Source organism: Mytilus edulis, chromosome 9 (assembly GCF_963676685.1).
Source record: "Mytilus edulis chromosome 9, xbMytEdul2.2, whole genome shotgun sequence".
Classification (NCBI taxonomy): Eukaryota; Metazoa; Mollusca; class Bivalvia; order Mytilida; family Mytilidae; genus Mytilus; species Mytilus edulis.
In genome coordinates, this window is record NC_092352.1 from 80,081,356 (window position 1) to 80,108,647 (window position 27,292).

Genomic DNA, 27,292 nt, shown 5'->3' on the forward strand with positions numbered 1-27,292 from the left:
CATATACTGCTGCATGCTTTCATGCTTCTCCTTTTTATGTTTTGCTTTTACATGCTTTATGGATCAAAAACATACTTTGAGAAACTTCCAGATGAATCTATTCCATCTTTCAAACCAAGTTGTTTTATTATATCACTGAGTTTTCTTGCATCTTTCACCTTTTATTGTGTTACCTTAACAGCATACGTTTTATTTACACAGTCAACTCCGATTACAATTCTAATAGTTGAAAATATATTTTCCGTTCTACAGATATCAATACAAATATTTCTGATTTTAAAAGTAAACGAATTTAAAAAAGCAAAGACTTCGTCATCGTTTTCACAAGTTTCAACGACGCACTTATTTCTGATCATTTCTGTGACGAATCTAGGGTTTTGGTTTGCAAGTAATTTTATGGGATTGTCAAACTATACGAAATTTGTTCTGAAAGAAATTTTGGGTGATAAAACGCAACGTGCTTTGTGTCATATCTATATAGCATTTCTTTGTTTCTTTCATTTTAAATCTTGTGCTAAATTTTATGAGTTATTCCGTGATCAGTATGATTTTTGACAGTCGATCCTCGTCATGTTGTAAGAGCACTGTGGGTAATGAGCATGTAATACTGAGGTAATAACACACAAGGGAAGTAACTGTGTACTTTACTCATTACTTTATTCATTGATTTCTTGAGGACAAATGTCAGTAAATTGTTTTTATATAAGAAACACATCAGCATAATGAATAATAATATCTATCCATATTTTATATTGTTAATTTTTAAGCTTTGAAACAGAACGTGAATTGTACCATGTTGTTATTACTAATGCTATCTTGAACATGAAATTAAATGTGTTTGTAGATAGATGTTTTTGTGTTCTATTAAATTGTTCCTTTTAAAATTGTTACACGATGATGACTGCTGTACCAATTTTTTGACTATTTCATTTATTATGTCTGTTTAGTTAACGCATCATTGGAAATATAACTGCACTTGATGGTACTGTCATCAACGTGAGAGGGTCAGCGCTATAAAACTAGGTTTATTCCACCATTTTCTACATTTGAAAATGCCTGTACCAAGTCAGGAATATGACAGTACTTGTCCATCCGTTTTTGATGTGTTTTGTTATGAGATTTTGCCATGTGATTGTGGACTTTCCGATAAGTTTTTCCTCTAAGTTCAGTATTTTTGTGATTTTACTTTTAACGTGTTTATTGCAAATTTCCAAAAACGGTTGTTAATTTAAAAATATGTATTTATAGTGGATTAGGAAACAAGTTATTTCAACTTATATTAACCAAATCCTCTATAAATTAGAGACTACTTTTATGTAATTTCAACCGTTGTTTTGATAATTATGTTGTTAATGAGTGAATGCATATAATTATCACTAGGTCGATACGTCTGCTTGTGGAACAAGGATATCATTAATCCAATAGCCAGTACATTAAATTGCGGATATTGAATGCATTTGCTGCTATAAAATTATGGAAATAATTCAAAATCAAGGAATATATTTCTCTCATGCAGAGCTCCAATTCTTAATCATGATTTTACTATAGATAATATTTGCTTTTATAAGCCATCAACGTTAATGTTTCAGCCTCGAGCATCACTGAAGACCCATCAACTGTTGGTGAAGTAAATTAAAACCGTTAAAGCGATTTACAAGGTGTGTTGATAATTCAGTCTTCACAAGTTTCTTAATTAGGTTTAACCTGGGTTTCTGTAAAGTATAATTAGTGACGCTAGAAAAAGCGGTTATTGTTATACTATACATGATATAATATAACAAAATGACAAAATATAGACTGTCAAATGATACAAAAGATATGTCATTAAGTGTTTGAAATATCAGCTATACTGTATCTACTTGATTTATGTAAAATAAAAATAGATGTTTATAGTATCCTTTATATTTAGTGAATACGATAGAAACATTAATCATGTTAATTGAATGAGCTTCAAGACAAAAAAAAAAAGACAGTGACCATCAACAGGCATCCGCATTTGTGTGTTTTGAAAAAACCTCGATCACACTTTTATAGAAGAAAACGTTGTTTATCCATGATCTTTTTTACGACATCGGGTCAAACGTCGCAAAACGCGATCACTATATAAGATTATGTCGCATCTTGCATCGTGTAACCAGTAAATTAACTTATTTAAATCATAAGTAAGTGGCAGTGTCACATATACATTTTGTACATTGACCTTGTAAGGATTGCAAAAAAATGTATTGTTAGGCAATAATCACATGACGCTCGATTAAACAGGAAATTTGTACAATACATGTGTGATATTTCTCCCTCGTGTTCATTTTATCTGGCTATCTGATTTCGATTTATCAAAACTTATAAATCAGTGTTCATCCGTTATTTCTCCTTCTTATGATTTTTTTCTTCAATTGGAGGTAATGACAAAGAATTTGTATGTTTAATGATGAAACTTATTCTTTTGATACAGAAATTTGACTGAAACAACACTAGAACTTACTACAAAATTATAATATACAAATATAGCCTTTGTATGAGGTCGATACATAGAGAATAATACATGGCAAAATCCGTATCATATGCCGTATCATCCCGAGATATCAATATCAGCCCGTGGGCCTTTAGGCCCAAGGGATGATATTGGTCGAGGGTGATACGGCATGTGATACGGATTTCGCCATGTATTATTCTGTTTATCATATATTTTATAGAATCAGACTCATGGGATGTCCATTTTTTTTAAATCGTCCGAAATTATAAGCAAGAAAAGAACATTATGATTTATTTTCCCAGCTGACCTTTACGGAAGCGTATATTACCCTCGTTTTAATACTTATAATCCAAGATGGCGATATAACTTTTAGCGAGAAAATGCTTTATTTCTCATTACTGCGATTTATTTTTTTCGACAAAATGCCTAACAAGGCATTTAGGCGCTTTGTTTTTTATCGCCTTAAAAATAAATCGTTTTAAATAACGCGACATATTATCAAAACGAGAAAAAAAATTACGATTAATTTATAAGTCAATAAAAATATCATGCAATAATAATAAATTGCCTTTTTTTTCTTATTACTGCGATTTATTTTTTTCGACAAAATGCCTAACAAGGCATTTAGCCGATTTGTTTTTTATCGCCATAAAAATAAATCGTTTTAAATAACGCGACAAATTATCAAAACGAGAAAACATTTTAAGATTAATTCATAAGTCAATAAAAATATCATGCAATAATAATAAATTGCCTTTTTTTCTTCGATATATTGTTTTATAAAGCAACAAATTGTTTTAAATTAAGGCGAGCAACGGGAAAGTTTTCAGCTAAATCGAGATAAATATGGCACGATTTTAACCTGTTCATTTTCATTTTGATTTTGGAAGGATCAGGTCGCCATCACATTTGAGCATTTTATTTCAAGCAAATGGAGGTAAGATAAGAAACAATTTATTAAATGATATCTCGCCGCGATATAGCCTTGTTGTGCTCATGTGGCGTTAAACAAACAACAATCAATCAATCAATCATTAAGTTATTGTTGTAAAAAAACTTCTATAAAAAGGCTTTTACACGTGTCTGCCGTAGTATACACACGTTAGGGGAATTAAGTTTTTGGTGCATAAAAAACCCAACCCTTTTTCCCCAGCTGTGAAAGTATAATGGTCGCTTTAAAAAATAATCAGGTTTGACTATAAATTAACATAGGGTGTCACGAAATTTACGTTGAAGAGAGCCAGTCGAGTTCTAATTTTTTTAATTCACAGTTGCGGCAAAATAAGATCCTTTGATGTTTTAACTCTGAGACACCACAAATTCATTTGAACTATATAGACCCCCTCCCCCCTATATATAGTTCCAATGACTGTTCTTGTGACTATTGTTACTTTGAAGTTTTCAGTGAGAAAAAAAATCTCGTGCAGTACTAAAAAAATGACGGGGCAGATTAATTATTGTTCGGTTAATATAAAAAAGAAGATGTGGTGTAATTGCCAATGAGACAACTCTTCACAAGAGACCAAATGACACAGAAATTAACAACTATAATAGGTCACCGTACGACCTTTAACAATGATCAAAGCCCATACCGCAATGTTTTTGTATGTGCAATACACAGTACAAAGACGACAAATTTTATCAGTGTTTCGGCTGTTTTCTGTTCTTTAGTCAGGTTGTTGTCTCTTTGACACATTCCCAATTTCCATTCTCAGATTAAGTAAACAAAAATTTCCCTCTATGATATATATAAAAAAGAAGATTTGGTGTAATTGCCAATGAGACAACTCTAAACAAGAGACCAAATGACACAGAAATTAACAACTATAGGTAACCGTACGGCCTTCAACAATGAGCAAAGCCCATACCGCATAGTCAGCTATAAAAGGCCCCGAAATAACAAATGTAAAACAATTCAAAGGAGAAAACTAACGGCCAAATTAATGTACAAATAAATGAACGAAAAACAAATACATGTAACACAGCAACAAACGACAACCACTGAATTACAGGCTCCTGACTTGGGACAGGCACATACATACATAATGTGGCGGGGTTAAACATGTTAGCGGGATCCCAACCCTCCCCCTAACCTGGGACAGTGGTGAAACAGTACAACATAAGAACGAAAGAACATGACACAGAAATTACCAATTATAGGTCACCGTACGCGTACGGTACAAAACCAATACCGCATAGTCAGCTATAAAAGGCCCTAAATGACAAATGTAACACAATGAACAAAACATAAATATGTAACACAACAACAAACGACAACCACTGAATTACAGGCTCCTGACTTAGGACAGGCACATACATACATTATGTGGCGGGGTTAAACATGTTAGCGGGATCCCAACCCTCCCCCTAACCTTGGACAGTGGTGTAACAGTACAACATATAGGAACGAACTATAAAAATCAGTTGAAAAAGGCTTAACACATCAGATGGATAGAAATACATCTAACAAAAACAGAGTGGCTCAGCACTTATACATCCCAACAACAAAAAGACTATTGGGGAATATTGTCCCTTGTACACTCACAAGCTCGTGCAATAATATTAAATTCTACTCCGGACAATTCCCCAATATTCATACAATAACCCTACATAATATAGGATTCGTTTTCTGAGACAAGTGCCTGTGCCGCCATATATACATGTCTGGATCACAGGGGCCGGTAACATACTGTTTGAAAAAAAAATGTTTACACTGATATGTAATAATACGTATTATTATACTTTACTATAGTAACCACTATAATAAAATAACCTTCACAAATAACCCCTCTTTCCCGCGGGTAACTGCGCATAGGCAGAATAACTGTTAGGGAATATGCACGTTGTCAAAATAACCCCATATTTCCCGCGGGCAACTGCGCGTATGCAAAATAACTGTGTGGGAATGAGCGCGTAGGCAAAATAACTCATTTGGTGGCAATTTGCACGACGTCTTTCAAATAACAACTTAACGTTCAGTTCAGTATAATAATACAGTTATGGCCTTTATAAAAGTTAATATCCAAAATTATTAAATCTCGAAAAAGATTATTTTCCCTCGGTCCTACGGACCTCGAGGAAAATAACTCTTTTCTCGATTTAATAATTTTGGATATTAAAACTTTTGATGAAGGCCATAATTGTATATTATTACATATCAGTGTAATTTTTTTTTCAAACAGTATGTTACCGGCCCCTATGATATGGATCATGTGGATGATCGTACCTGGGGACAGTCAATACAGATCGTTTCATTCCCCTTTCACCGAATATTCCTCTGTGAGTTCCATCAAATGCGCTACAGTAGATATGTATAATCAGGTATATTTTAGTTACTATAAAAATAAAAAAATAAATAACATATGTATATAAATTGAATATCCGAATATTTTGTTTTGTGAAGGAGGGCGCACAAGAGAATATATATATATATATATGTATATATATAGTAGTATGATTTCTGTCTTTGGGGGCCACGGGGGGTAACTTCGATTTTATTTGGTAGGAGTGTGCCATTTTTGCCATTAAAAACTGTACCCATTCTTATATAGCATACACTGAAATTGGGAAAAAACAAATGTAAGGAAAAAAATCACAGGAAAAAAGTCACATACAAAAAAATCAGGGATAAAAAGTCAGAGGAAAAAAAGTCACAACTTTATTTTGAGATATTTTGTCTGCTTTTTCTTACAAAACTTATTTTATTTAAATTTCTTTTTGATTTTATTAATAAATAAGATGTTGTTCAACTTTGTATTCTTTTGTAAAGGGAAAAATTATCTTAAACTGAATAATTATAGCTCTTTATCATTTAAGCATTGTGATAAAGATTGAACTGAATTTTCTGCAATATAAACACTTGAAACTGCTTGAGAGAGGGAATTTATTTGCATCCCAAAAAATACAGAATAAGAAAAAAAGAATCACATGTAAAGAGAATAAATAATAATACATTGTGGCCTTTACATGTAGATGATTTCCAACCTTTTGAAATGAAGAAATACAAAATTTCTATTTCAATCTTTAAACAAAACTTATACACATGTAGACAACTTCAATGGGAAAAAAAACAATTCACCTGTACAGGTAAAGTACTGATGCAGGATAACATTTACACACCTTTTAAATAAATAGATAAAAAATAATGAAACTGATTAGCTTGACCACCAGTCCATGGTTTATGACCCCAATAAATGGCCAACATCCCAGGTTTTATGACCCCTCAAATAAATGGTCACCATTTGATGCGACTATAGCAGATGTTGACCATATACTAAGAGTTTGTTCCAGGTTGTACTCTGGGTTGTACTGTAAGAGGGAGGTAGGGGGTCTCAAGAATTTTTTGGGATGAGTTTTTTATTTTCACTTTTTGCGTGGTGGTTTATTTTTTGTGCACACGACCATTTATTTTCAACCTCATTTAAAACTAATTCCCCTCTTGTCATGCCAGATTATTTTTTTCCTGACAATTGGGCTCAAGTTATTAGGGCCCCGCCAAAGGCGGGTCGCCCTATAGTGATCAGTCCGTCTGTCCGTCGTATCGTCCGTCCGTCCGTCCGTCCGTCCATAACAAAATCTTGTCCGCTCCATATCTTGAAAACCGTTATTTTTTCAAAGTTTATACTTCACATTTATATTGACCAACACCAGAGGGTGTGTCATAATGTATGTTCAACTTTGTAGGTCAAAGGTCAAGGACAAAAACTTAGGTTTTAGTATAGAACCCCATGTCCTATGGGAAAGATCCTGTCCGCTCCATATCTCAAGAACTGTTATGATTTCAAAATTATACTTCACATGTATATTGACCAATACCAGAGAGTGTGTCATAATGTATGTTCAACTGTGTAGGTCAAAGGTCAAGGTCAAATACTTAGGTTTTGGTATAGAACCCCATGTCCTATGGGAAAGATCCTGTCCGCTCCATATCTTGAGAACCATTATGATTTCAAAGTTTATACTTAACATGTATATTAACCAACACAAGAGTTGTGTCATAATGTTTGTTCAAATTTGTAGGTCAACGGTCAAGGTCAAAAATTTAGATTTTATTATGGAACCCCATGACCTATGGGAAAGATCCTGTCCGCTCCATACCTTGAGAACCATTAGGATAAGTTTGTACTTGACATGTTTATTAAGCAACAATTTTGTAGGTCAAAGGTCAAGGTAAAACACTTACAGTTGGGAATCCCATGTCCTATGGTAAAGATTGTGTCTGTTATTGACAGCGGGCCCACAGTGATGGCTCCCAATGGCCATCTCACTGATATCTAGTTATTTTCAGCTTTTTTCAGGACAAGTTATTTATTATTCAAAATCCTCCTGGCCCTCAACATGGTCGTCCCCTTAAATAGTGTTTGAAGGTAGAATTTGCTAGATATTTTAATTTTTCTAATTTTGCCTTTTATAAAGAACTTCTAATATGAAGCCTACATACTTTTAAGCATTTTATCAAATTACTTTGAACTCATTTTCAACTTAGTAAAAAAGCTTGAAAAGTTGGATCCCTGTGTTTAAAAGTAATAAAAACTTTTTAAATGCATTTTTAGCTCACCTAGCCTAAAAGGCCATGTGAGCTTATGCCATCACTTGGCGTCGTCTGTCATCCGTTGTCCGTCGTCGTAAACTATTTCAAAGATCTTGGATCTTCTCTGAATCGCATTTATCCATACTCATAGTTGACTAAAGACTATATTATCATACAAAAATCACGTTTCTATACATAGAAGTCCATACATAAAGTATACCTGAGTTTGATTGCATTTTTTTAAGGACACAGAGAAGACAAAAATACCGTTAAAGATTTTTACGCATGACAGGAGGATAAGAAAAGGTGTATTTGCCTCTTCATTTGCAGATATGGTCAATAAATGTAAGTTTATACTGCTATGGTTTGAATTTGAATAGTAATAATAAACAAAACAAGAAGCTGGACATCCAGGGTGATGTATTGCCATCAACTTTGTCCTCTGTCCAACTGTCTCATCTGTTGCAAATTTTCCTTTAAAGAATTCTTCTTTTGTGAAACCTCTGAGTCCATTAAAAATACCTAAATGTAAAAATGCCCTACCCTACTAGTGAGGCTACCTAGCTAGAAAATAGCTGCCTACTCAAAATCTTTTATTGTCCTGATGTGAAAAAGTACACAATGCTTATTACCATTAAACACAGATCAGGTTCGAAATTGGAGAGTGTCACTTTAACTGTTACTGAGTTATGCCCCTTTTTAACATAAAAATTGCTAAATCTGTGGTTTCCAATCTCTAACGTTCTGTAGTTTGCCTCAACCAAATATTATGAAACTTACATACAATGCTTATTACCATAATACACAGATCAAGTAGTGCCACTTCTATCGTTCTTGGGTTATACCCACTTATAAACATAAAAATAGCTATAACTTTTAAGTTTCCGATCTCTAACTTAAGTTTGCTTCAATCAAATATTATGAAACTTATACACAATACTCATTATCATAACACACAGATAAACACACAGATAAAGTTCCAAATATGTGAGTGTCAAATTTACTGGTTGGTTAGTTATGCCCCTTTATAAACATAAAAAAAACAAAAACAAATATATTTACATGTGGGGGCATCTGTGGCCAATGGACACATTCTTCCATTTTTTACAACTCTGTTAGAAAGAAAAAGGACACAATATATATAAAGATTGTCTTAAATTCTAATGAAACAATTATCAAAATCCATCTAGGATAAAGATTGTTCATGAAGTAAGTAAATTGGTAGGAGCAACACAGGTCCTGTAGCAGTCTGTCAAAATTAAATTACTAAATATTAAATGAGCATGTCATTTGTTTAATTTTTGGAATTGGGATCATTTGCTGTAATTTACATAATATAATCACATTTATATGAATAAAGTCATTTCTTTTTAGGTAAGGAAAAGTTTACTATTGCAGAGGGCAACCATATAACATTTGTTCTAAATGAAGATGGTGTGGAAATAGATGACAAATTTTTTTCAACTCTCACACCAAACACAATCCTCATGATTTTGAACGAGGGTGAAACATGGAACAAGCAGTTTGGTATGATTTTTAAGTTTTGTTGTAAATTTGCATCAAGATGGTTAAAAGGTTCAAAATGGATGTTATAATTGCTTCCAATGTGCTTAATTATAGCATGGAGTTGTTGTAAAGATGAACAAACACTAAAAGCATCCAATTCTTTATTTTGTACAACCATAAACAAATGTCCTTAGCATTGTTTATAGACTTAGGGGATAACATTATTGTATTGTATTTTAACATCAATTCTCTATAAGAATCAACCAACAGGTGGCCACCAAAAAAAATTGAGAAAACTTGAAAATGTATTTTTCCATGCAATATAGTTGTGTTATCACTAGAAATAAAGAAGAAAATTTGATTCTATCATGATTTCTTTGTTGTTGCTAGGGACAAATTTTACCTTAGCAACCAGCTAAAAAATTTTACTCAAAACTGATATTCTAAATATGGTCAAACTATTTTTTAATTGCAATTAAGGTTAAAAACAGATAATCAGTGATGAACAACATGGTATTATTCGTAATAAAACATACAGATACTTTGATATTTGTGAAATCTTAACTAAGTATACATGACACAAAGTCAGGTCTAAACCGATAAGTTTAATTTGGCCGAAAATGGGCATGTTTTGACCCTTAAATATTTTTTTGCAGAAATGTAGACCATAAAGGACTTTAACTTCATTTGGAATCACCTTTTATTTACACATTTATTTAGAAAAATATTGCTAAAAAAGGTATCACAACCCCCCTTTTTCACACAAACATGATGTTATTATTAACACACTGTTTCACAGAGATCTGTAATTCACCAAATATTACTTCATGCTACTAACATTAATGAATTAATGGTTTAATTGTTGCATTTGTATGGGACTCTGGCCTAAGACAATGATATATTGCTAAATTTTAAAGGGCAGGCGGGCCAATGGTCGCCCTTAAAAGACCAGTATGTCCATCCTTGCCTATGTCCATAACACATCATGTCCACACGTATAATTAAGAAATAATTGATGCCAGCTATACTTTATTGCAGTTTTAACATGGGTAGGCATTATATTCGTGATTATTTTTGCCAGAGCGATAGCGAGGGCTAAAATAACACGAATATAATGCCTACCCATGTTAAAACTAAAATAAAGTATAGCTGGCATCAATTATTTCGATTCTGATTAGGACAATTACGGTAATTTCTATGTTCGCTGTGTATAAGTGTACGATCTTCGTGTAGGCTCTTCCATCAACCTCGCTGTCGATTTTTATCCAACTAGTTCAAACCAGTTTAATTTCGCAAAGTTGTAGGTTTCTAAAATTCAAAATTGAAACAGAAATTAACAAATTAATTTATCAGCCTAACTAAAACAATATTTGAGTCAAAATATAACAGAAAATTTATATTACAACAGTCTTTTCCTTTGAGGTCAATTTCTGACACGCACATTTTCAAGTCAGTTGTCAATGGCGGTGGACGCACAAGGAGAATCGGGTAGGTCTTTATTTTACTAAATTAATCGTAAATATTTCGCCGGTTAATAGTGTAGCATTGGTAAATATGTTTATATTTGATAGAGGATTCCTTGATAAAGTTGTGCTGACATTTGAGACTTGGAAGGAGGGGCCCTTTGACAGAGATCCATTTATACTTGCGATGGCTACACCTTGTAAAGTTGATCAAAGGGCACGCCTTTGTGCATCTGACGATTTCAAATGCTGTATTACATGATGATTAAAATTAATACTGGGTGACAATCTTGTTGCATTTGTAAAATGGATTGGAAACCTTAGTGGTATATTGGTAATTACGCCTATTTTTTTTTATAGGAGAATGGGGTTCGATTCCCTGCTAGGGTCAATCCATTTTATCAGAAATATATGAAACAATTTTGTCATTTCAGTACAACAGTAATAATAACCTATACTTGATTTTATATTTTATCATCGGAACATATGTTTCAATGAAATTATTCTATACAATGACATGCCTTTTTAAAAGGAGAGATGAAACGTGTTTTTCAGAGGGAGGGGTTTTGAAGTTAGAACAGCCAACATGAACGATGCGGTATCTAGGTCAAATATGTCAATTACGAATTGTAACACATTGTTGTCATTGTAAAAGTATAAGTAACAAAATGTGTATCATTTTAGTGTTTGAAAGTGGTTTAATTTAAGGAAATACATTAAATGCATATCAATTTGACGAAATTCATTTTTCTGCCGTAGTCAATATACGCATGTGCAAACTAATTTTATTGGATAATAAAGTATGGTTTCTTTACAAAGCTTAAGAAGCACGTCATATTAGAATTACAAATTTTATACATTGCATATATATTTATTTCCACTAGAAAATGTTTTTTAATGTATGTACAACTCTGTGGATCAAAGGTGAAGGTCTAAAACTTCGATCAGATAAGAAGAATGAAACTAAATTACTGCATTTATGTTGCGATTAAACGTCGAGGGTTTTCATTAATGTCCATTTTCAGATTTTTAGTTTATTACCGTTATTTGTAAACATAAAATTTGTAATCAATTCTAATAGGTATTGATTGCGTTTTTAAGAATGTGATAGGGGGTAACCTGGTATATCCAGCTTAAAAATGAGCCCCAAATACCCTATGTTACAATTAAACTTTGGGGTATTTAAAAAATTTCAAGTTTTAAGCAATTTTGGTTAAAAAATATACTTTTACCTCCAAAATAACAAAAAATGACTACCAAGATTAGTGTAGCAATTTTAGTATATATATGATAGTGGGCAATTTCAGCTGTAAAATGAGCCAAAAAAACATTATGTTGCAATTAAACTTAGAGGAATTTCATAAATTTCCGGTTTTCAGCGATTTTGGGTGAAAAACCAGACTTTTACCCCAAAAATAACCAAAATAAAAGACAACTTGGCTAAATGGGGATTTTTACTATGTGATAGTAGGCACTGCCATCTTAAAAAAAAGCCCAAAATACATTATGTTGCCATTTTTTCTTTGTTCGGTCAGCTTTGGCATAAATTGACAGGACAGAAAGGATTGTTTTTGCCTGTAGGGCGTTATTAATAAGCACCATGTAGTTGGTTTCAGGGGTATTTACCCAAAAAAATGTTTTGGTGAATTTGATAAGAAAACAACCTTTTCTTCATTTTTCATAATGATATTTGAGGGGAATTCTGCATTTGCAGTTAATCCCATATTCAAAATTATCAAAATTATCAAAATTCAACTATTTCTTCAGTTAGAAAAATATAGAGAACGGGCCTTAAATCTTATAATTAGACAGAAAATTTTATCAAATATGGTTTTAAGGATATATTACACCAATATTATCCACAACCCAACTTCTGTCGAGGAATTTCTTGTTTGTTTTAATTGTCTGATTTTATTCCTCAAATAGGTCAATTACTAGAATATATGCAAAAATACCTTTGAAACCAAGGAAAGTCTTGTTACCATGGCAACGAGACCACAGGGATGAAAATTTTGGTCAGATTCATGACCTTATTTATGGTTGAATACTTTAATTTGAACCCAAAAAGTATAATAATGAAAAAAAAAATGTGGCCAACATTTTTCATATTTGGGTGATTCTTACAGAGAATTATAAGATGTTTAAAAGCTCTGACAGCATCAATTGGGATTGGGAGTTTACTGGCAACATGTTAGCAGAGACATCCCCAATTGATGCCGTCGAGCATTAAAATACAATATTGTTATCTCCATTCTAATGAAACTGACAGAAATTAGCAATGTTAAATCAAACACTAAAAACTGTCAAATGCCGTCTGCACTTGCGTGACGTTTTCATAGCATCAATTTGACACTTTCTCATAATCTTTATTTTTTTTTGGGGGGGGGGGGCAGCATGACATTAATGTTGGACGATATAATACGTTAAAGACCCCTGCATATACAGGTATATGTTTAAAAAACTGTTTTATCCTTATGCTACAATTAAAGCTTGTCCATATTTCATAACTTCAACAGATGTGTTGCACCAATAATCTGTCAGACTTAATTGAGCTGTGAGAATGTTGTGATTGTCAACTGTGTCACCACACAGATATATATATATATAGATAATAAGATAGAGTGGATAAGTTTATTCTCTAAAACCAAATAACAATTAAAGGAACAGAGAGGTACATACTGACTTTGTGGGAGTCTAAGCAGACAAAATTTTAATTAATATTTATTTTAAGCATTAAAAATGCAACTTTGTACTGATTGATTGAGAAACTCAGTTCATAACTGAAAATGTGTTAAATGTCATTACTGAAGTTGCCAGCTCCTGGGTACAGTTCTTGAAACTAAAAAGATAAAAAAACAAAACACGAACATCTTTGTCCTAAAACACAGTTGATGGGAAACATTCAATTTATTGTAGAATCCAGTGGTAGAGAGCAAGACACATCAGCACCAGGCATGGAAGGTTAGTGAAATATTTTTATACCCCCGCTTAAGGAGTTATTGCCCTTTAAAGAGAATTTTACACAATTTTGTCATCATGTTTGCTAACATTTAAAAATCTTCTGCTCTGAAACAACTTGGCTAAATACTTTGAAACTTTAACTGAATTTTCCTTAGGTTATTGAGTTTATGAACTATATCTGAAGTTTTGCTCATCGACAAACATGGCTGCCATGTCTAAAAAAAGAATATAAGGGTCAAATGCAGTTTTTGTGGCTTGTTAATGATTTAACATGTTTAAGGGAAATTATGCAGTTTTTGGTTATTGTCTAGAATATTGTTATAGATAAAGATATAAACATCAAATATAATCATGATAAAATATTTAAGCAAAAAATTACAGGTGAGCGACTCAGGCTCTTGAGAGCCTCTTGTTTCTTAAAATCCTAAAATATTTCAACAAAGAACCAATTGTAGTGCATTTGAATTAAAAATGTCAAAATATTGACCATTTTGAGCTGCATTTTGGTTTACAAAATATGTCATTTTTTGCAAATATGGTCATTTTAATAGCCACTATATATTTTGAGAATACTTTTTAGCTCACATCTCCAAAAGAACATGTGATTCTGATGCATGTGGTTGAAATTATTAGTGTGCACCATGATCCGCAGAATTTTATTTATTCATTAAAAGAAGAGATGCTCCAACTAAAGTAACTGTTATACATGTACTTAGTTATTGTGATTTGTAATTAAATCACATTTTTAACTCCATTTCGTTTCTATTTCAGTGTCTACCTCAAAAATAATGGGTTTCATTGAACAAGCCAGAGCTTCAAAAAGAAAATGTGTAAGTTCTACTATATACTTCCGTCTGTCAGTCCTGTTCTTGTAATAAGGACATACTATGTAGATGTGCATATTGACAGCAAATTATGATCAAATTTTATTTCTATGAGTTATGCCCCCTTGAACCTTTTACCTCAATATACTACAGTCTGTCAGTCCTGTAATTGTCATCGTAACTCTTCTGAAACTACAATACAGAATTTCATGAACCTTTGTAGATAATAATAAGGACTTACTATGTAGATGTGCATATCGACAGGAAATTATGATTCATTTTTTTTATGATTATGCCCCTTTGAACTTATTGGCTTCAATATACTAGCTACTGCAACAGTTTGTCATGGCAACTTTTCCTGAAACCACACAACCGAATTTTATGAAATTTTGTATATAATAAGGACATACTATGTAGGTGTACATATCGACAGAAAAAACAAAGTTTTGTGGAGTATATAGAAATAATTCTGTACAACCGTCCTCCCTTCTGCCTGTCCGTCTGTCTATCTGCCTGTCTATCTGTCTGTCTGTCTGTCTGTCTGTCTGTCTGTCTGTCTGTCTGTCTGTCTGTCTATATTTCGTAAACGGATGGACCAATATTGATGAAACTTTACACAGTTGTAGTACACAATGTAACAATGTGCTTAAAGTAAAAAATTTCTGGTCGAAATTGTTTTAAGGGAGATAATTAAATTAACTTTGTTTTTATATAGCCATAAATGGCAACAGGTCTTTTAAGCGCAACTACTCCTTAACAGATCTATCAATATTGAAATAACTTTACACTGTTGTTGTATACAACCTGAAGATGTGCATGAAAGAAGATATTTCTTGTCAGATGTTTACAAGGGAGATAATTGCGATTTCTTAGTTTAAATTTCACAGTATTTGGCAATAGGTCTTGTAAGCACAACTCCTCCTAAATAGCTGTAGCAATATTAATGACACTTTACACAGTTGAATACATGACCAGAGAATATGCATAAAGGAAGATTTTCTTTGTCTGAAGTATTTAAAGGGAGATAATTGAACTTACTTTATATAGATGTAGTTATATTTATTTCCACACACTACTTAAAATATGCAAAGATAGATTACTCTAATCATTATTAATTTTAAATGTTCTGTCAGTTTAATATAGCTATATGTAAATGTATGCATATTCCCTTTATTTAAAGTCATTAATAGTAGTGACACATTCATTGTGTGTCAGAAATCAATGATGTATTAATTATTTAATCTCAATCCAAATTCAGAGCTGTATCAAGCTTGAATATAGTGTAGCAAATATGCAATAATGGCATGAGGAGTATCCTTAGTGAGTTGACTAACAGTTTTATGCAATACCCGGGTACTCTCATAATGCATAATACTTTCCACACTCATCTGTGTCCACTCTTGTTTTTCTATGAGTTATGACCCTTTGAACTTAGAGTTTTGGCCTAAATATACAACTGCAACAATTTGTAAGTGCAACTCCTCTGAAACCACATAACAGAATTTCATGAAACTTTGAAGTTAATGCGGACATGATATGTTAATGTGCATATCCAGAAAAATTTTATCAGTTGACTTTTGTAGAGTTGTGAGGCTTAGTACTTAGGATTCTTGTGAGATTTTGTTTTTCCAGTTACAATGTAGGCTTGCTTTAAATTATAAATAATATAATGCCTTTGTAAAAAATCTTTCTTCTTTTTACATGATTGTTGATTGAATGTTTCATAAATGTTAATACACATTTTTATCCGGATTGTTGAGGAAAATAACGTTATTGATTTTGGGATGTAAGGCATGTGGTAAGGCTGGTTGCAGTGAAATGTTGTCCGTGCATTTACTCATAAACTGTTCAACCAAGTCTTTTGAATTTTAATATGTTGTTACTGACATAATGGAGGTAAAGTTCAATTATGACGATTTTGCTTTTACCGTTAAGGATCGAGTTACAGTTCTTGAAATATTGAAAAAATGGCGTTTCCTGTTGTGTGTGTGTGTGCATTAACTCTTGAACTGTTCAACCAATGTTTATCTAATTTTAATATGTTGTTACTGATGACTAAATTGAGGTCAAGTTTGATATTGGTGATTGTAACTTTTACCATTTAGGAGTTTTGGTCCTTGTGATATTGATAATTGCCAGGACACAAATACATGTAAAAAATCTGGTTTAGCTGTCATTCTGATAGCTCTTGTTAAGTATAAATTTGCCAGATAAACATTTACCATTACTTTACACAAAACAAAGCTTAAGTACTAAAATTCTGTTAGACTGATATATTTTCCATTTATACTGAGTAAGGTAAGAATGGACAGTATATTGTTAACTCTTCTGCTTTTTAGCTCACTTGACTAAAAGCCAGTGTGAGCTTTTGCCATCATTTAGATTAGAAAAAAAATAGTATTCTCTATAACCACTGAGCCAAATGTTTTGAAACTTTAAAGTGATGATCTTTTTCATATCCTTTGCAAAATTTCCTAATTTCAATTCTGTAAAAAAAAAAGCAATTGGTCACAAGGGCTAAAAGTAGAACATTGAGGTAAAATTAAGTTTTTTGCTTATAGCTCAATAAAACTGAATCGGATATAGTAAATCTGGCCTAGGTAAAAATGATTGGAAATTGAAGATCGGTCTACTTTGAAATTTTCAGAAAAATCGTATACTAAATGTTTGAGTTATTGTCCCTTTTAAAAATTTAAATTTTGACAAATGTTTGAAGTGTTTTTCTATTATCTGGAAAACCATAGAAGATAGATGAAAGCTATGAAATGCAAAAATGACCAGAAGGATACAATCTATCAACCCACTATCTTTCCTACAAATCAGACAACCCATTTAAGAGTTATTGCTCTTGAAATCACATTATTTGAGGCTTTTGGCTTTTATGTCCAAATCTATGGAAGATACATGAAATGTATGATCAACACAAAATTATCTGAAGGAAAAATTTATTTCCCTGCTTCATAATAGAACAATCTGTCAACCCCTTCAGGAGTTGTGCCTCTTGAAATGACATTTTCGTTTAGGTTTTTGGCTTTTATCGCCAAATCCATAGCAGATGAAAGATTGGATATTAAAACAAAAATGATAAGTTGGACAAAATTTTTCTACCTGCCAAATTGGAATTTAACAGTGACTGGCCCTGAACAGCCCTGAAAATAATGTTCAGTTTATCTTAAAAGGTGACATAAGAGCAAATTTACTTCGGATTACCCCCCAGTAGATGTAAAACCTATATCCCATATGTAGTAATGTCACATCATAAGCAGGTAAAAAATCTCTTAATAGTGTCAGTTAGTATTTATCTGAACTAAGTATCTGCACCTTTTGTCAGTATGAATAAGATGGACTAGTTTTACTCTGTTTGTTTTGGTATGAGATTAAAATTTGATAAAGCTAAATTCATGGTATGCCAGATTGCTTGTACTAAATCTACAATTTCTTTCCTGATGGTGTAATGTCCTGTAGCGTAATTATTGGCGGCATCTTCTTTTCCTGTAACCAGTTGCTCTGGGTGGAAAAGTTGACGGTAGGTACCAGTACGAACTGTGCAATGTTCATAATTTAACTTTTCAAACTGTTGTATTATCTATATTGTTTCAGACCAATTTACCAGGAACATCTGCACAGAAACTGCCAAAACCAGATATAGTTAAACTAGGTATCGGTTGGCAGCATTATTCCTATAACACTTCATCTTATCACCAAGTAAGAAGCTCCCGAAATAAGCAGATTCCATCACATGATATCAACCTGGCATATAATAAAGACTTCGAAGAAACTCTTCAATGTTTACAAGACATTTTTTTCAAAAATGGCAGAAACTTTAAAGGCAGAATTAGTGAAATGGAGTTGAGGATTGGTAATAGTGCAGGGAGAGAAATCAGTAGGGATGGGTTCACTGCAAAACAATATTTTGAAAGTTGTCAGACACAAAAGAAACGAATCTACTTATTGACAAAAATCAAGGTAAAAAATATATAATTGTCCATCTTTTTAACAGGAATACAACATTGAATTATCACTTAACCATAATCAACGAGTGTTCAGTTTTATAGCAGTATTTGTAATTTTAATTTGCTGCAGAATATTGTCATAGACACATTTCAGAAAATTTATGACAATGTGATTACTACACTAGTTATTGTAAATACAAAATTTAATTATTATGAGCTCACTTCTTGATTCCAAAAACATCTATTTGTAGTTCACCTGAATAAAGATCAGGGTGAGCTGTTGCATGATCATTTGCTTTCAGATTCTGTCCGTGGTAAACTTTACTTTAAAGGTCTTCTTTTCTGAAACCACTTAAGAGATTGCTTTCAAACTCAATACACATCATCTTTAGGTTGGTGTATACTAATTTTGGTAAATTGATTACCACCAACTGTCATCTGACCTTGACCTGATTTCATGGTTCAGTGGTTAAAGTTAATTTTTTGTGTTTTGGTTATTTTTTTCAAATACTGTATGCAATATGTCAACTATTTGTAGTGTAATAATATTTTACAATGTACATGTCAGTCTGGCATATTTTATGTGACCTTGACCTCATTTTATTGTTCATTGCTCAATGTTAAGTTGGTTTTTTTTGTGTCTGTTTTTTTAATACTATAGGCAATAGGTCAACTATATTTGGTGTATGGAATGATTGTAAGGTTTATATGTGTGTCTGGCAATTATCATCTCACCATGACTTCATTTCATGGTTCCTTGGTCAATCTTAAATTTTTCTGGTTATGTTAGTTTCTAAGATACTAAATGCAAAAGGTTAATTATATTTATAGCATGTAAAGTGTTGTAAGGTGCACATGTCTGCCTTGCAGGGTTCATCTGACCTTGGCCTCATTTTCATGGTTTATTGATCAAAGATAAGTTTTCCTGGTAAAGTTAAAATTGTTTCTTGGATGTGAAAAAGTTCAACTATATTTCAAGCATATTTGGTGTATGGACTATGATTGTAGGGTGTATATGTATTTCAAATTTGGTTTATCTGACCTTGACCTCAATTTCTTGGATCATATTTAGTTAATGTGATAGTATATATTTAGGACTATCAACATAATATCAATTAGTAGTAAAGAAGGCAAGACATTTCAGCGTGTGCACTCTTATAACAATTTCCCAAATTTTCGAAATGATTTTGGGAATATCATGACATCTGGTAGAGTAAGAGCCATAATTTTCATTGCAAATTGTTAAGCTAATCATGATTTACAAAGTGATTTAAATGTCAGATTTCTTTTTATTTAAGAAATCTTATTAGGGACTGACTTGATATCTAAATATTTCAAGGCTTGTCACTACTTTTGAGATACACAAAATATATTGCATTGATCATAACATTCTAAACATCCTATCCATGAACATATCCATAAATTTATCAATGAAATGTATGCTCAGATATTCCAGTTACAAAATGATGTTAAACTTGTCAAGAAAATTACATAACTTGTGCAGTTATGCTTAAATATTGATGAATCAGCTGCATTTTTCTCAATCTAAATAATTGAACTAGTGGTATTGAAAAAAAAATCATTTAATCAATAGGCATTTGTATACTTTATGCAAGCAATGTTTGCTGTAAATAAGATGAATATAACTTCCTATTTGTCAAAAAATAACTAGTGTGGCCAAAAGTATTCATCATTTTCAATTTTCACTATCTTTTTCATATATAAAACCATGTTTTTTAAAAAATCTGTTTCAAAGTAATTTCTGCACAGCAATAAACACATTCAATTCATTTCAAGAAATTTATAACAAACATATAGAAGAAAGTTAATGCATATTGTTATCTACTTTTTATCAAGTATCTTCCCTGAAACCATGGAAAACAATATGAAACCAAATTAATCCACAATCACTCCTGCTATACTGGATTTTCCTATCTGAGAGAAGATGTGCTGCATGATTATCCTAAATATGTGTAAAACTCTCAATTTTTATGACTGTAAACTAAGCTATAAGTATACAGATATAACAAATGAATCATGATCATGACAATAAGAGTTAAAAGGCTATGTTTCTTTCATAAAACAAGTAACCACTGAATTACATTTTTTTTTATAAGTTACAGGAAATTAAATTTTTTGGTAAACAAATAATTTGTTGAGAGAAAAATCAAGAATATTTGTTTTCAAACATTTTTTTTTTTTTAAATGTTTATAAAGGAGCGACTTATTTGTGTATCTTTCACTTTTCCCATAGGCTCAGCACATAACAAGTCTAGATTTTTCTATTACTTCTGATTCTGAGGAATCATTGCCAGATCTTGGTTCCCAGTTTACAGAAAACCTACTTTCATCTACCCTGCCTACAGTAACATGTTCCACTCCTTCGAATTCTGCACCACAGTTCACAGCACATGTAACCTCACCTGCAACATCCACACCTATTTCTCAGACAAGCTCTAATATTCTTGTTCATGCAGGTACACCAACAGTAAGTATTTGTTACAATCACAAGAATAAATTCAATGTTTGTATGTTCTGCATCATTGCATGTTGCTTGGTGTTTTTATAGGCCTGTCTTAGACGGAACATATTATGGTATACCGTTGTTCATCATTTAATTTCATATTATGTGTTTTGGATTAATGGGACTTTATCGGACTATAGCTCAAATTCCTTTTAACCTTATATTTCCTCACATTATAATAACACAACATTAGGAATTACAGAAGAAAGCTCCCTTTTGATTTAGAAAAAGCAATTGCCGTGTTGTTTCAGAGTAATTAGAATTTTTAACAATTTGAATTCAGGCAATTTTCCCCATTTTTCACACTTTCTGTAGTGTTTCTAAATTTCCTGATTTCCTTGAAACTTTACATTACTGTTGGGATTGATATAATGAAGCTCCCTTTTGATTTTTTATTATTTATTTGTTGTTCTGGAGTTACAGGACTTAAACAATGTGAATTAAAGGAAATTATTAATGCTGTCTTTTCCAATTTCTATATGCGCAATACAGGTGTATCATGCACTGTAGGCACAGCTGTTTATTTTATTTACCTTATCATATGTAGTTATACACAAAAATAACATGTGTTTCTGTATTCTGTTTTGGTAATAGAAGATACATTTTGGTTGAATGCATTAGAAATGAACAGATAAGGGGAAATAACTCTGTAATTTCAACTTATTTGCTGTCCTTCTAACCAATTTTATAACTTATTTAATTATTATTACCAGACACTTCCAAACAAAAGACTTAACATTTCTAACTCAGGAGGTTATTTACTATAAAATAGTATACTTTTTTTTCATCATGTTTCAATTTTTGAATTATTTGCCTGATTCTTCATAGACTGGCACTTAACATCATTTTTAATCTTATCTTAACAGGTAACCATGCAACTACCTAATACGGCGAGAAAATGTATCATATGTGCTGATCGGGAAATTGATGCCGTCATACAGCCATGTTTCCACAGCCTGTGTCTGGTATGTGGACTACAGATACAAGAACATGGCAGGAAATGCCCAATATGCAGAGGCAACATTGAAAATGTCCGCTCAATATTTTATTGTTAAATTCTAGATATTGGACACAAAACAATGTTTTTGAGAAATAATAATATGTAGTTTAAAGAGACCGGTCAAATTTCTCAAGGCATGGGACCGGTGCAAATTAGCATGGGACATGGACTTTTTAAAAGCAAAATTTCAATGGGACCAAGATTTTTTTCATCTAAGATCTGCATGGGACATTGACTTTTCTTTTATTAAATCAAATTAAAAAAAGTTCTGACTGTAAACTATGTATAATCGACTGCACAGCCACAAGGTTAAGGATAGTTCCACATATTTCTTTGCAAGGAAATGATAATCATGAAAACTCTCCCAATAAAATTCCTGTCTGGTTGAATTTTCAGTTTGCACAAAATTCAGATAGTAATTTTTTTTTAATTTTATAACTTTTTCAAATCAGTTTGGAATTCCATTTAACTTGACAGCTATAATCCCAATTATATACTGTCAAAGTAATTTGGTATTTGGTTTATTGCTGTCAAATCTATTATCATGTTTTAAGAAATAGTAAAAAAAACTTCGATTTTCAGTTCGGATTAAATACAGATGGTCACCTTTAAAAATATCCACAACTTTGTCAAATCAACTTTAATTGTCATAAAACTTGCCTTTTTTGTATATTATATACTGTTCTTACAAATTACAAAGTTATTTGGAATTTGGTTTATTGCTGTCAAACCTATAATGTTTTAAGAAATAGGTAAAAAAAAGCTATAATTTTCAGTTCGGATTAAATACAGATGGTCACCTTTAAAAATTTCCATAACTATTTCAAATCAACACTGATCGTCTTAAAACTTGATACTGTTCTTACAAATTACAAAGTTATTTGCTTACATACTGTCAAATCTACAATATTGTAATAAATAGTTAAAAAAGCAAAAATATTAACTTCAAGTACCAACTAAATATAGATGTCACCTTTAAATATTTTTATAACTTTTTTAAATCAACTTTGATTTTCAACAAGCTTTACAGTTATTTTTTTTTTATATGCTGTTCTTACAATTTACAAAGTTATTTAATATTTGGTTAACTTAATTACTGTCAAACCTATAATGCTTTAATAAATAGTTAAAAAAGCTAAAAAAAAGTACTGACTAAACACAAATGGTCACCTTTAAAAAATTCCATAACTTTGTCAAATTAAATTTGACTTTCATAAAATTTGATTGTTATCTTAATTATATACTGTTCTTACAAATTATAAAGTTATTTAGTATTTGGTTAATTACTGTCAAAACTATAAGGCTTTAATAAATAGCTAAAAAAGCTTAAATTTTCATTACAGACTAAATACAGATGGTCACCTTTAAAAAATCAATAACTTTGTCAAATCAACTTTGATTTTCATTAAACTTGAAAGTTATCTTTATCATATACTGTTCTTACAAGTAACAAAGTTATTTAATATTTGTTTAATTACTGTCAAACCTATAATGTTTTAATAAATAGTTAAAAATCTAAAACAAAATTAGTATGGACTAAATACAGATGGTCACCTGTAAAAAAATCCATAACTTTGTCAAATCAACTTTGATTTTCATAAACTTGATTATTATCTTAATTATATACTGTTCTTACAAATAACAAAGTTATTTAGTATTTTGTCAAATACTGTCAAACCTATAAGGTTTTAATAAATGGTTAAGAAAAGCAACAATTTTCAATACAGACTAAATACAGATGGTCACCTTAAAGAATTTCTATAACTTTTTCAAATAAAACTTGACATCAATGTTTTAATTGATAGATTAAAAAAAAGGTACAGTTTTCAGTTCAGACTTTATAATTCAGATTGTTACCTTTAAAAATTTCTATAACTTTTTAAAATTAACTTGGAGTTTCATTAATCCTTACAAAATATGAAGTTACTTAACCTGTTAAACATGGCTGTCTTAAACAATTTTGCAACACATTTTAACAGCACTGTCATCACATCACATGTCAGTTTTATTTGAATGATGTATGCTGTCTGGAGCAAAAGACATCTTTGATATACTTTATGAATTAACATGGGACACCAAGTTTTTTTGTTGCAAAAAAGAATGGGACATCAACATTTTTTCATCTGTATAACCATGGGACTTCAACTTTTATTATAGCTCATTTTAATTTTGCACCAGTCCCATGCCTTGAGAAATTTTTACCAGTCCATAACTTCAAATTTGATTGTCATATTTTTCCTCATACCAAATACAAAGGCCTTTGTATTCATTTTAAACAAAACACCTTTAAACTTATTTTGTTGATTTTAAAAGGCTTCTTATTTGTATATGATTAATTTCTAGGTAATTTATCTAGTATAACATATCAGGAGATATTCTTTATTAATATCTTAGTCTCCCAAACAAAGTTTGATGACTTATTGTTTTTGCCCATAAAATGTTAGACTAATATGTCTAGGGGAGCTTCGTTTGTGTATTGGGGTCTATTTAGGGGTATTTCGAGGGGCCAAAAGATGGGTCCTTGTCTGTCAGGTATTTTAGCTCTCCTGGCCCAAAGGGCCATGTGAGCTTATGCCATCACTTGGCGTCAGTCGTCGTCCGTCGTGGTCCATCGTTGTCTGTGGTCGTCAGTTGTAAACTATTTCAAAGATCTTCTCCTGTGAAACTACTGGGCCAAATACTTCCAACTTTAATTGAATGTTCCTTGGAGTATCTAGTTAATTAATTGTATCCGAAGTTTTGATCCATGAACAAACATGGCCGCCATGGCTAAAAATAGAACATAGGGGTCAAATGCAGTTTTTGGCTTATATCTCAAAAACTTAAGCATTTAGAGCAAATTTGTCATAGGGTATAAATGTTCAATAGGTCCAGATCTATCAGCCCTGAAATTTTCAGAATAATCAAACAACACATTGTTGGGTTGCTGCCACTTTTAATAATTGGTCATTTTAATGAAATTTTGCAGTTTTTGGTCATTATCTTGAATATTATTGAAGATAAAGATAAACTGTAACAGCAAAAATGTTCAGCAAAGTAAAATCTACCAAAAAGTAATTTGACCAAAATTGTCAATTGACCCCTGAAGGAGTTGTTGCCCTTTAAAGACAATTTTACACAATTTGTTCATCTTATTTGTGAACATTTTAAAATCATCTTCTCTGAAACTACTGGGCCAAATGCTTCCAAACTTAAAATGAATGTTCCTTAGAGTATCTAGTTTATAAATTATATCCGAAATTTTGATCTTTCTACAAACATGGCCGCTATGGCTAAAAATAAAACATAGGGGTCAAATGCAGTTTTTTGCTTAAAATTGAAGAAAATATGAAAGATCCAAACTGTTATGTGTCAATTTTAAGCACTCATTGATATATATTGAAATTCAAAAATAATCATTGATGAAAGATTTAAGCCAAAATTTACAGGTGAGCGATACAGGCTCTTGAGAGCCTCTTGTTATTAGTTGTTTTAAGAATATTAATGATATTTAACTAATTCATTTGCACAACATATTCACTGACCGTTTATTTTGACATGTCACTTTCATCTAAATTTCATTTTTCATCAGATTCATTATATATGTACCTCTTCGATTTTGGACTTTTTTCACATAACTTTTTAAACTAATACATTATATTTTGCATAATTATTAGATAGCATAATGCTATTTACCAATATCAAACCATCCTTATCTATATTTCACACATGGTTATGTTTCAAATATTAGTTTGAACTTGTAAGACCCAATAAAATGTCTGAACAGTTATCAAAAATTTATTTAAAGCTGTGTATCATAACAACCACACATTTTGGTTTAATGAATGTTTTGTTCCTGATGAGCATAAGACAATTAGATTGACAGTTGGTATATATAAAATTAAAATCTAAAACAATTGTACACTAGGTTTTGATATCTACCAATATTCATGTCAAGTTTCTATTTGTAAGTTAATGTTATTGCTCCTCAAGCAGTCTCTGAATGAAAAAATGTTTTAAAATGTTTAGGGGATCATTTCTGGTTTCTTTTTTAAATTAGAAGTTTATTCATGTATTGAAAGACATTTTTGCAATATTTTATATTGTTCTCTGTTAATGCTTTGACTTTTTTGAGTTTTTAAAAGAAAAACTCCCCTTAGTGCAAGGAGAAATTGTCATTTATTTTATTGTTTTGAGACCACGATAATAAAGATATTATTTGTGTAATTTTATTTAATATGTATGTATTTCTTTCACTTGACAGGGTATTAATACTGAATTAAACTAAAGTCCCCATTCAGTTGATAGTACAATGGTTTATGTCTCGCCTACAATACATAGGACTGTTTTACTGACGATGGTGGTATAACTGTTGCATCTAATTTTATTGCTAAGGTCCATATCTCGTGAAGTATGAGGCATGGTCTTTAATATTTGGTATACAGATGCTCCACTAGTTCACATTAGTCTGACATGTGTCATTAATCCTTGACCTTTTTTCATAAAAAGAAGATGTGGTATGAGTGCCATTGAGACAATTCACCATCCAAGTAACAATGTATTAAAAGACCGACCATCTTACTTTAAGGGGGGGACAGGGGTATGGTATTTTCTTTATAAAAGATTCTGAGAAAATATTGAAAATATTGTGGTTAAGCAAGTGACAAACAGTAAATTCTGAGATCCTTATTTTCCCCAAAATAGGTGGGAAACTCGAGTTATTTGCAAAAATCTCAAACAATTGCATATAAAGGAAAATTGAGGAGACCTTTCTTTTTAAGCTTTACAATCTTTATTTTGGCCCGGTTCTATGATAACCCTTGTAGGAGTTATTAATCCGTAAACGTCAACTTTCAGGAAGTGATAAATATTTACTACAACTAGAGAACACTTATTTAGATGACTAAAACATAACGTCTCTATATATTACTTTATTAAGAGGTTATTATTTGACCATGATGTAGAAGGTTAAGGTTACACAAAGGTCATTTAAAGATGTCACACATCGCCTTATAGTCATGCAGCCGCACATTAAGAAGAAAGAAAAGAAGTTAGCTGTATCCTTCAACTTTACTTTCC

General features: G+C 31.6%; 1 protein-coding gene across 3 annotated transcripts; it reads left to right on the forward strand.

The window, feature by feature from the left end:
• The first annotated feature begins 2,806 nt into the window (after positions 1-2,806).
• Positions 2,807-26,445, forward strand: LOC139489149 (uncharacterized). 3 transcript variants are annotated; one of them, XM_071275311.1, is made up of 9 exons: positions 2,811-5,451; positions 5,656-5,794; positions 8,249-8,348; positions 9,378-9,530; positions 13,889-13,933; positions 14,705-14,763; positions 18,358-18,723; positions 20,965-21,198; positions 22,101-26,445. In XM_071275311.1, exons 2-9 carry the CDS (start codon positions 5,657-5,659, stop codon positions 22,287-22,289), a joined length of 1,284 nt encoding a protein of 427 aa, XP_071131412.1. In that variant the 5' UTR covers positions 2,811-5,451; position 5,656; the 3' UTR covers positions 22,290-26,445. The 3 variants fall into 3 exon arrangements, with proteins under 3 accessions (XP_071131413.1, XP_071131412.1, XP_071131410.1); XM_071275309.1 differs by having other exon boundaries at positions 2,811-5,794; XM_071275312.1 differs by lacking the exon at positions 20,965-21,198 and having other exon boundaries at positions 2,807-5,794.
• Positions 26,446-27,292: the final 847 nt, after the last annotated feature.

Coding starts and splice junctions, on each gene's coding strand:
- LOC139489149 (XM_071275309.1), top strand. CDS start 5,657: ATGTTACCGGCCCCTATGATATGGATCATGTGGATGATCGTACCTGGG. Junction 9,531..13,888: donor AACATGGAACAAGCAGTTTG/GTATGATTTTTA, acceptor AATTTATTGTAG/AATCCAGTGGTAGAGAGCAA. Junction 18,724..20,964: donor ACTTATTGACAAAAATCAAG/GTAAAAAATATA, acceptor CTTTTCCCATAG/GCTCAGCACATAACAAGTCT.